The 11595-nt window shown below is 44.1% G+C and overlaps 1 protein-coding gene and 1 long non-coding RNA gene across 5 annotated transcripts in view; one reads left to right on the forward strand and one right to left on the reverse strand.

Moving 5' to 3' along the window:
• Positions 1-1123, reverse strand: LOC125357385. Its single transcript, XR_007212138.1, has 3 exons — positions 971-1123; positions 837-888; positions 1-653 (listed from the first exon to the last, which is right to left on the reverse strand). It is a non-coding gene; the product is annotated as an uncharacterized LOC125357385 (long non-coding RNA).
• The window catches only part of Sash1 (SAM and SH3 domain containing 1), a 154894-nt gene that overhangs the window by 126158 nt on the left and 17141 nt on the right, over positions 1-11595 (forward strand). For all 4 annotated transcript variants that reach the window (XM_048354259.1, XM_048354260.1, XM_048354262.1 and 1 more), the window contains 3 exons: positions 5785-5859; positions 8342-8488; positions 10744-10879. In XM_048354259.1, coding sequence (XP_048210216.1) covers positions 5785-5859; positions 8342-8488; positions 10744-10879 — 358 coding nt within the window. The remainder of the gene's footprint in view (positions 1-5784; positions 5860-8341; positions 8489-10743; positions 10880-11595) is intronic.

The following is an 11595-nucleotide window of genomic DNA, read 5'->3' on the forward strand; positions in this document are numbered from 1 at the left end:
ACGGACGGCGTCTTCTTCTATGACCACCACCGGCGCCGGCACCACTTGCTGGTGTCCCTGGAGGAGGTGCAGAGCGTGCGCAAGCAGATCCGCTGGAGGAAGACGGACGCCGGCCACGGCCACTCGTGCGCCCGCGCCGCGCCCTGTGCGCGCCCCTCCCGGCGAAGCGCGAATGGCTCCACCGGCGACCTGCCGCTGCCCCGGCCCAAGCCCAAGGCGGGTGGCGGCGGTGGACGGCGCGGCCGCGGGCGCCCCGCCGTCAGCGAGTTCAATATCACCTACGTGGTGGAGCGCAGCCTCTACAGCCACCTGAACCTGACGCAGCTGGTGCGCCCCGGGCCGGAGCGGACCCTGCGCAAGGCCGACAAGCAGGACCTGCGGCGCTGCCTGCTGGACGAGGACCAGGAGGCGCAGAGGAAGTGGGCGGCCACCGTGGACCGCTGCACCAAGCGGGTGCTCTTGCGAATCCACCAGAAGTCCGTGAGTGGCCAGCGCCGCGCCTTGTCATTTCCCTGGCGTGCAATCAAGCATCGTGGCCTTCCTCTCCTGGGCAAGCTGCCCGCCTTCCCCACGCCTCACCCCGGCCATGCCGGGCCCTTCTACGGCCTCCTCCCCTCCTCTCCCCCATGCATCTCCTCCCTCTCCATCTTGACCTGGCACCTCCCTTCTCTAACCCACTACCTTCAGTGTTGACTTTCTCTCTTCCCTCTCCATCTTGACTGTCTGCTCTATTCTCTAACCCACTACCTTCAGTGTTGACTTTCTCTCTTCCCTCTCCATCTTGACTGTCTGCTTCAGTCTCTAACCTACTTCTTTCGGTCCCTCTCCATCTTGACGGTCACCTCCAGTCTCTAATCTACTTCCTTCAGTGTTGATTTTCTCCTGCCTCTCCATCTTGACCATCACCTGCAGTCTCTAACCCACTTTTTTCAATTTTGGCTTTCTCTTTCTTCTCTATCTTGACGGTCACCTCCTCTCTAACCCACTTCCTTCAGGAGCACCTTTCCGACAATCTCCTCTGGCCCCTAACCTGCTTCCTTTAATAGTGGTCTTTCACTTCCTTTTTCATCCTGACCATTTGAAGTGAGCTGGATGTGTAATCTAAATGGAGCCTTGAGACCCATCCAGAGGGCCGTCCAGGGTATAGGCTGGGGCCTGGCCACCTCCTTCTCATCACTTGACCTCAATTAGAAACTGATTCAGAACGCAAGGACATTTTGCCCTTCAAAAGAGTTGCTTTGCTCCTTCAGTTAATGAAAACAATGGCAGCGAGCTCGCAGAGTCTCTGCCATCACCAGTAACGGTCGGTGATTGGAAACGCCAAGTCTGTTCTTAGTAGAGGCAAGCAGAAAGTTCCAAAGGCTAACAGGGCAGAGGCCGGTTTTACTTCAGTAAATTTAGTGTTCTTATATTTTAAAGCATTTGTTTCCATGCGTAGCAAGGAACAATGCCCTGCCTTTCAAATAATAAAGTATTTTTTTTTTTCTATTTTAATGAGCGATCCGAGAGAAGTGGTGCGATTTCTGCTCGGGGCATGCCTAGGGCCAGCTTTAGAATGCAGATCATTTCCCCCTTGCAATGCCCACCTAGCGCTTAGCTTGCACAGCAGCCCCTGTAAAATGGCACAGAGGACCTGGCAGAGGCCTGCTGGCACCTTGTTTCGTCCACCCGGGGCTGCTGGCCCGGAGCCCCTTTGAAAGGTCTGAAAGAACCTTTAGAAGAATCCGCTTCCATAGTGGCTTTTCCCAGGCTTCCTTCACGCTCATGAATAGGATGTTCTTCCCCGGACGATTACTGTAATTTAAATGCATTCAATCCAGCCCTGCTTTTGTGAGAAAGGAAACTGATTGGTCAATGCTATCCTTAGAATGATCTTCTCTGTGCTGAAAGGGTCCTTGGGTCTTTCCTACCTCTGGGGATTCCTAAGTACTCTCTCATGAGCCCACTTTCTTTGTGGATCTTATTTTCTATCTTCTCACATTCCTGTGGTTCTTGTAACACTTTTAATACTATTCGTCTGTCACAGAAACTTTTCTTCTGGCTCTTTTTCTACACTGTGGCAGTAGTTTTTGCTGGGTTTGGTTTTGAAAAAAGAGAAATCTCTTTGTTGCCCCTTCAGCCTCTGGTCTGCTCGGATCCACATATATTTTGTAAAAGGCCAGTCTCAATGTCTTTTTTTTCCCCAGCTTTCACAGTGTGATGCCCAGTTCATCTGCTCTGTACATAACCTGGATAGAATACAGCCACTTTCTTGTTCACTGATGACTCTGTGAGTTTAAATTATAGAACATGGAGAAGTTATCTCCTTGGAAGTGCCTTGAATTGCTCATGAGCTTCTCGTGTTATTTATTGCTAGATAAATAATATGAATTAATCAGGACCATTATTCAAGAAGTGATAGTTCTGAAATCTTTGTGAATTCACATTGGTGGGCCAGTGTGGAGAATTAACACCCCGGCCAGCTCGTGCCTGAGCACTGAGTCCCATTCGCTGAAGGTGACACTATTTAATCTCTAAATGGATTCTTAGTTTATTTACATTGCTGAGAGTCAGTCTGAACTAGGCATTTTTTTAAGATGCAAGAGCCAGTCCTGGATGGTTATTAATTCCTTCTAAATTAGAAATTTGCACATAGCAAGTTTCCTAAGTACAGTTGCATAATCAGGAAAACAAAACTGAATATTCTGATTATCCAGAGAATGTATGAGGAAATACATTTTTAATGCTAGGGCTTTTTGCTGGTTTGTTCTGAGGCTTGAACCTAGGGCCCCATGTGGAATAAGCAAGTGCTCTACCACTGAGCCACACACCCAGCTCTACAGCTTTGTTTCTGCCAAGACTTAAACCATATTACTTTATATCTTTGAGAAGTTCTTTTCCATTCTTCTTGCTCTGTATTCCCTTCCTTTTACTCCCCTCAACTTGCACAATTTCCTTTCCTCTTTACCTTGATCTTTTTTTTTTTTTTTTGTCTTTGAAAAATGCCATATTTTGCTTGATGAAACTCCAGGGAAATGATAACGCTTTGTATTTACTGGAAATGGTCACCTGTCTTGCTTTTTATTTGGTCATTCAATTTTTTTTGTTTGGAAGAACAGACATGCATGACATTTGAAATTTTGTCCATTTTTAAAATTCAACTCGCCCAGAAACATGTTTCCAACTGCATGACCATCTCATCGACCAGCTCAGTCCATCTCTACAATCTGTCTGAAATGTGTTTAGAGTTGCTGTGCAAGAAATGTGTGAACTAAAGAAAACAGAAAAAAAAAATTCACTTATACTGCATTCGTGTAGATCACCAAAATCAGAGATTGGTTTGTTTTTCTTTTAATATCTTCATTTACAATTTGATTTCCCTTCAGAAGGAATGCTACTTGGAGAAATATTTGATCTTATTAGAAGAAACTGAGGATTCATTCAAGAACTGTTTATTGTTCATTTTTTTTGTTGGTTCTCCATTGATAAAGAGCAATCATTTCCAGATATCTTAACCCATCGCTGGAAGACAGCCCTTTCTTTATGTTCTTTATTTTAGGCATAAATGCACACAACAGGCATATGAAAACTTAAACAAGCTTCTAATTTATAACAGTCCAGTTTCCACATAAATTCTTTGTCGGTTATTTCATATGTTTCAGAAATAATGTGCTGTGTTGCAGGAGAGGCTGTTTAACGCAGGGACATGCAAAAAACATACAGTAACACGACATCTGGGTGCCATACTGTGTCTACAAAGCCCTGAGTCACCCGAAAGGAACTAGAACAAAGTCACAGACTTTGCAAAACTCCCAAATGTATTTGGCATTGTATGTTAGAAAGGGAAAGCTAGTGTTAAATTTTTGTACAGGGATTTTTCTCTTTTTATGGATTACATTCTACAGCTAGTTAAGTTGAAATTAGATGAAAGGAAATTAGATGTTGCTATTGAATATAAAATTGGGGTTGTATCCACTGGCAAACCAGCCAGTGGTACATCACTTAAAACAGAAGCAACCTGCTGGTAAGGAACAGCTCTGGGGCATCCTAAGCAGGGGGTATCTGCCTTTTCCCATCATGTCCTCTTGGAAGGATGACCTCCCAAGTTACAAAGCCTAGAATGTCCGCCCCTTTGTTTGCATATTTATAACTTTGACTAAGCCATAAAGATCAGCAGTGTGAGCTACCAAATTCTCAGCATAGCCGTAATGAAAAGTCAGCTAAGAAACCAGTACCCAGTGAGTGTGTATTTATGCCAGGAAGTTCACTCGTGATCTTCAAATATAGTCAGTGCTACTTCACTACAGATGAAGAGGTTCAAAGAGGTTTAGCATTTGAATTGGGGTGACACAGCAAGAGATTGATATAATCAGAACTTGGGCCTGTCTGTGTCCTCTTTCAGCAGCCTAGTTAATCTTGCAGGTTGCTTCTACCTTCTCATTGCAGTAAATTAGTATATGTCTAAAGTAGATTTATTTCATATAAGCAATGTTTCAAGTATGCATTGTATTTTTCTGTTCCTTTCTTTGATTTAATAACTATGAACTAGAGTTCTCTGGGAAATAGGTGATACAAAATATTGGTGCCCAAATCTGCTGCTTAGCTTTTATTAGCAATTGCTTTAAATAGAACATTAGTTACAAGAGAGAGAGAAAAAAGTGTGCCAAAGAGTTGGGGGGGGGGGTGAGGGGGTGGAGAGGGGTTGTGGCAAGAGGAGCCAATGAGTGGCTTTTGCTAGATAAACAAAAGAAATTTAATCTCCGTTCTGAAAATACAAAAAGACTGAAACAGAAGCAGCTCCATCAAGTTTGAAACCAATCAAAAAGACAACAAAGCTTTCATTTGAATAATATCTGCATTTTTTTCTATTAAAATGAATGTGATCAAAGGTAGTATCTTTTTAAAATTTTCTGGGCAAATGTGGTATTTTAACTCTATCTTCCACGAGAAAAAGAATTATAATTAATTTAGCTGGTAGTGAGATGGGAAAGTTATTAGCATTTTTGGCCAGGATGAAGAAGGAGCTGATGAGAAATCTTGACCTGCCTCGACTGCTATAAACAGAACTCCTTTCCTCCTGTCCCAGCCATTTAAAACTAAACAAAACAAAAGTCTTTTAGAAAAGCCTGCTGTCAGTGACTGAGCACAGGACTCAGGAGGATTGAGTTCTCAAGACCACTAAATGAGACTGGGAGTTGGTGGCCCACACCTATAATCCTGCTGCTCAGAAGACTAAGATGTGAGCATCGAGGTTTGAAGCCAGTCTGGGAAGGAAAGTCCATCAGACTCTGATCTCTGGACTTCCAAAATGTCAGCTCAAGTGGTAGAGGATCAGCCTTGGACAAAAAAAAAGCTAAGGGACAGTGCCCAGGTCCTGAGTTCAAGCTTAGCACCTAGAGAAAAATGAAAGAACAACAACCAAGAAAACTACTGGGCGACACGCTTTTATTGTGTCTGTCGTGTGGAGCTGCCGTTGGGGAGGCTGAAGAGGAAGAAGGCCTATGCTAGGAGACAGGGAGTCTTCCAGCTCTGAGCTGGAGGAGGAATTCTGGGCTGTGTGTCTATTAAGGAACCACTTTCTCTGGATTCTAGACCCCGGTGGTAGGTGGTAGGCAAGTTCCTTGAAAGCACAGGATCAGTGGGGTTTCCTGATGACGTGCGTGCTCTTTCTCATCATTTCTCGTCGCCTCCTTCCATCCCGTTCACGTTTTTGTGACTGAGCGATGTCCAGTGGAGGGGAAGGGTGTGGGCATGAGCGTGGTGGACTTGAGTGTAACTTCCTGCCATGCCCTCTCCTTTCCACAGAGAACCTGCAGTTTCGGAGGATTTGACCTGACGAACCGTTCCCTGCACGTTGGCACGAATAACTCCGATCCGGTGGTGAGTAGAGTTGGAGGGAAACAGTCGGTTGGGATTTGAGCCATGATGGATCACAAGAGTTTTCCATGTAGCTTAAGTCAGTTTTGGGGAAAAAAGGTTGTATTCTTTTTTATTTATTTATATTTTGGCAGTAGAATTTGAACTTAGGATCTTCATACTTGCTAGGCTTATACTCTACTATTTAGGAGCCTCTTTTTTAAACTTTCAGTTTCCCGTTGTGTGTTGTTTCAGATAGGGTCTCGTGTTTTCGCCCACAGCTGATTTCAAACCATGACCTACCTGTGGCCCCCCAAGTAGCAGGGAAGATGGTTGTGCATCACCAATCCAAAAAGATAGGGTCGTGCTTGAATTTTTTTGGCCTCTAACTGCGATCCTCCCAATGTCGCCTTCTGAGTACCTGGGATTACAGATAGGAGCTGCCACACCCAACCTCTATTGCACCCATTTAAAGACATCCCATCGTTTCATAGGAAAATGCATCTGATGACCCCTCTGGCCTCTTATCTCCTTGAAGCAGCGCCCTTCCTAAATGCCTTTGCCGCCAGGGTCCTTCCCATATTCTTCACCCAGATGAGTTCGGTTTCTGTAGAAATCATCGGTGTCCACGAACCTTTCTTCACCTCAAGACAAGTGCACACAACTACTGCACGTGTCATGGGGCCTAGAGGGTCCGTGTGGTTTGGAAACCAAGACTACATGCTACCATGTCTTAATGACCAGTCGTCTTATTTGGAGCCTAGTGCATGCCCTCCCACCCCGAAGGCTTACGTGTAGGTCTTTCTGACGGGATATGTCAAGGAATAAGCCCAGTCTAACTAGTGTGACGGCCAACCAGACCCCCATGAGCCAGGCTTACCACCTCCCTACTTCTGGGTCTAGTTTGTTCCTTTAAGTTCAGTTCCTCATATTATATGTGATATTGTGGGGATGTCCATACTTGGGCTTCAACTCAGGTCCTTTTGAACTCTCACTTGGCTTTTTTAGTCAAGGCTAGCACTCCTCTACTTCTAGCTTCTTTTAATTGGAAATAAGAGTCTCACGGACTTTTCTGCCTGGGCTGGCTCAAAGCTGTCATCCTCAGATCTCAGCCTCCTGAGTAGCTAGGGTTACAGGCATGAGCCACCGATGCCCAGCTTATAGGTGATTTTGACACAGTTTGGCTGTCCCTTATATATTTTGCCATGAAACTGTAAAATGAACATTTCATGCTTTATAGTCTTTATGATCATGTGTCAGCTAAAATACCCATCTGAGATGAAGTGTTGCAGAATTTCCTGGAAGATTTAAATTGTTTTATTTGAATATCAAATTTTATTGATTCATAAACCAATAATTTTATGCAGTCAGTCTTTTTTTTGTTAAAAAAAAAAGGAAAGTATTTTTTTTTTCCTCTTCCTCAGGGGAAAGTTTGGTTTTTAATTTAAAGATAAAAAAATAGAGAGATGGCCACAGCTATGCAGTTCTTTCAGGAAAGGAAACTGATATGCTCTCAGGAGCAACGCTGAGTATAGCTGTGATAAAAACCAGCCAGATTTTTATTCTTCTTATGCTGAAGCTTCTACCATGCATGCTTAGTGCTTTACTGGGATTCATGTGATTTGCTCTCTACTGATAAAATGCAGTCTAGTTATATGTTTCAAATGGTAGGGAATATACCAAGATTAAATAAAATTAAAAGTGGCTCGTGTCTCACGACAAACAAAATCTTCTTCGTAGGTTTTACTTTCCAATCAAAAAGATAAATAGCAATGAGCGGGCATGGTGGCACACGCCTGTAACCTCAGCTACTTTAGAAGATGGAGATCAGAAGGCTAGAAATTCAAGGCTAGACTGGACAAAACGTTAGCCAGATCCCACAGCAACCAATAAGCCAACTGCATACCTTTTAGCTATAAGTATCTGAACTAGGCAGGACAATCACAATCCAAGGCCAACCCTAGGCAAAAAATATGAAATAAAAAATAAAATAGGGCTGGGAATATGGCCTAGTGGCAAGAGTGCTTGCCTCCTGCCCATGAAGCTCTCAGTTCGATTCCCCAGCACCACATATATGCAAAACGGCCAGAAGTAGCGCTGTGGCTCAGGTGGCAGAGTGCTAGCCTTGAGCGGGAAGAAGCCAGGGCCAGTGCTCAGGCCCTGAGTCCAAGGCCCAGGACTGGCCAAAAAAACCAAACAAATAAATAAATAAAATAATAAAAATAAAGCAATCAAAGGTATCATTCAAGTGGTAGAGCAAGAGGTGTTCAGTTCAAAAATCCAGTACTGCCACACACACACACACACACACACACACACACACACACACACACACACACACACACAAAAGTAACTGCAGTGAGTTAACGGGAGAAAAATGTGAAGATCCTGGGGAATGCTAATATTTTCCTGAGAGCTAGGACATTCATGGTTTGGGTAATGAAATCTGTTTCATGGCCTCATTTTCTGTGACTAAAGGTGTGTTTACAAATACCTTGGTTCCCAGGGGAAAGAAGGCGATTTTGTGTACAAAGAAGTAATCAAGTCACCGACTGCCTCCCGCATTTCTCTTGGGAAAAAAGTGAAATCGGTGAAAGAGACGATGAGGAAGAGAATGTCCAAAAAATACAGCAACAGTGCTGTCTCTGAGCAGGTATGGTGCGCCCCTTCCTAGCAGAAATCCCCACGGGTGACCCTGGCTGCCCCAGCTGAGAAAGTCCTCGGACTACCCACCCTGCTCTAGTCACACAAACATTCGCTTCTAGAAACTTAGGGTTGTCCAGGCACCTATGCTTGGTGCTAAACATCTAAAACTAGGCCCTGCCTTCTATATCCAGACAGAGGCCGAGAGAGGGCCCATGAAGAAATGATTAGTCCTTGGTGAAATAAGCACTAAAGATTGTAGTTTCCATGCCCATCAGAACACCAAAGATTTTCTCCTCTAAAATACCCTTGCTACAAAACGTCCATCGCCAGGTCCAACCATTTCAGAGGTAGCCTAAGAAGCACAGAGCAAGTCTGAGGAGGAAATTCAGAAAATGCTTCCTAGTTCTTGGATTTCTGCAGCCATTAGTTTTTTGTGGATACAGCTGTCACTCACAATGCCCTATCACAGTAGCACAGTATCGATCAGACCCCCACACCTCAATTCTATTTTAAAAAAATTAATCGCTATAAACATGACTAATATCTGTCTCAATTGCATGGGTGGAAGGCATAAAAACACTAGGGAAGGCCTTGAGGTTAATCTTGACTGCTGGATTTCAAAACCCTCTCTCCTGGGACCTTCATGGTGTTCATGTTGCAGCCTGTTAAAGCATCAGTGGATGAGTGGGTTCTGCTTGAAATATGTAGGGAATGTCTCTTCAGCCTCCTAATAAAAACAGCTGGGAACACAGGCATTTCTTTGCTCAGCTGCTGCCCCCTAGTGATGTCAGACTAAACACCAAGAATCTTCCTGTTTCTCTGAGCACCAACTGGCCAGCCACCTGTACTTGCATTCCAAGTGGCATTTTATGCCATTGGTTCTCAGTGTAGGAGTGGAAGTGACTTTGGAATGTTACGCACTGAAAACAGGTGCTTTGCTGTTGTTGTTGTTATTTTCCTGTATGTCAGGCATCTTGTGGTTGGTAGCTACTTAACCAACTTCAGTACTTTATAGAAACATGAGAATCTGGCCAATTATTTTAGAAGGAGTACACTTTAAAAAAAAAAAGTAAAAATTCTTCAAAGTAAATGAAATATTCTCTGGTAGTATTTTCAAATACTACATTAATAGGAGGTCATAGTTGACCTGACTTTGGAGTCTAGCTAACTACTGAGCTGTTGAGTTTACTTAGAGTCCTTAAAGCTTTGGCTAATTATTTTGTCTTGTGGCAGAGAGATTTTTTTTCCCCTGAGACATTTTCTTTTTTTTGCCAGTCCTGGGGCTTGGACTCAGGGCCTGAGCACTGTCCCTGGCTTCTTTTTGCTCAAGGATAGCACTCTGCCACTTGAGCCACAGCGCCACTTCTGGCCGTTTTCTGTATATATGGTGCTGGGGAATCGAACCCAGGGCTTCATGTATACGAGGCAAGCACTCTTTGCCACTAGGCCATATCCCCAGCTCCCTCCCCTGAGACATTTTCAAGATATGTATATATACATATAAAGTAGTTTTTGTGTGTATTTGTGTATGGGCATATATATACATATATGTGTGTGTGTACACACACACACACACACACACACATACACAAACACACGTGCTTGGGTTGGGCCTGGGCACTGTAACTTAGCTTTTTCATTTTTCATTCAAGGCAGGCACTCTGGTCTACTTCCATCGTTTTTCTAATCAACTGGAAATAAGAATCTTATAAACTTTTCTGCCTAGGCTGTCTTCAAACTGTGATCTTCAGATCTGAGCCTCCTGAGCCACTAGGATTATAGGTGTGAGCCAACAGCCCTTGGATTTGAAAACTTAATTGTTTATATAGGTGTATGTGCCTGCTAGTCCTAAGGCTTGACCTCAGAGCCCGGTGCTGTCCCTGAGCAGTTTCTTTTCCCCTCAGGCTGTGCTGTATCACTTAAGCCACGGCTGCACTTCTGCCTTTTTGGTATTTAACTAAAGATAAGTTTCTCATAGACTTTGTTGCCAGTCTGGCTTCAAACCACAGTCCTCAGATCTCAGCCTCTAGAATAGCTAGGATTACAGGCACAAACCCTTTGTGCCCAGCCTGGTTCACTATTACCATGAACCGCAGTTTTCTAGTTTAGGAAGGATATGGTTACAAAAGTAGAGACTGCAAGTATAGAAACAGGTGTGGGCCTAAAGTCTGATTTGATTGCTGTCATTGAGGACCGAATTGCTAGCAGTTATAAGATGTCTGTACCCACTCATGAAACTCAGTTGTACTGGGACTATTTCAGGACTCCGGCCTAGATGGGATGCCTGTATCCCCTGCCACAGCAAAGCCAGACTCAGAACATGTGGACAAGCCCAAGCTCAAAGCTGGAGGATCTGTAGAAAGCCTTCGGAGCTCCTTGAGTGGGCAGAGCTCCATGAGTAAGTATACTTCATAACTGCAGATGATTCCTTTTGGAGTTCAAGTCTGATGTTTCGTGACCAACAAGTTCAAGCAAGTTAGAGATACGCAAGGCTAATTCCGTGTTCTTAAGGTGCAATTAGAGAGCCAGACTTGTTGAGTTGGTTTGGTAGATTTATAGCAGCGGCTCAAAAGAGGAGAGACTCACTTTGATTGGGGAAGACAGAGAATGTATCTCAGAGGAAGGATCTAGAGATTATGGGAGAGTAAACCAATGGGAAAAAGCACATGAACATGGCCAACAGAATAATGGGGGTTGGGGAAGGGGAGATAATTAGAAATATCACAGTAGCAAATAGTGTTTAGCTACTCCAAGGTCACAGGTGCTTATGGGAATGGATCACATTTAAATCTTTTAAATTCTTCTCCTTTGGGCAAGTTATTTGACCATTCCAAGTCTGTTTCCTCACCTGTAAGATGAGAGTCATGAATGTTAGAAAACAAAGGCTTTTGCCTGGTGCCGGTGGCTTATTCCTGTAATCCCAGCTACTTAGGAAGCTTTGGACTGTGGTCCAAAGCCAGCCTGGTCAGGAAAGTCCATGAGACTCTTATCTCTAACCTCCAAAAAAAGCCAGAAGTGGATCTGTGGCTCAAGTGCTAGAATGCTATCCTTCAGGAAAAAAAAAAAACTCAGGGATAGCATTCAGGCTCTGAGTTCAAGCCCCAGGTTTGGCAC

Source organism: Perognathus longimembris, chromosome 9 (assembly GCF_023159225.1).
Source record: "Perognathus longimembris pacificus isolate PPM17 chromosome 9, ASM2315922v1, whole genome shotgun sequence".
NCBI lineage: Eukaryota > Metazoa > Chordata > Mammalia > Rodentia > Heteromyidae > Perognathus > Perognathus longimembris.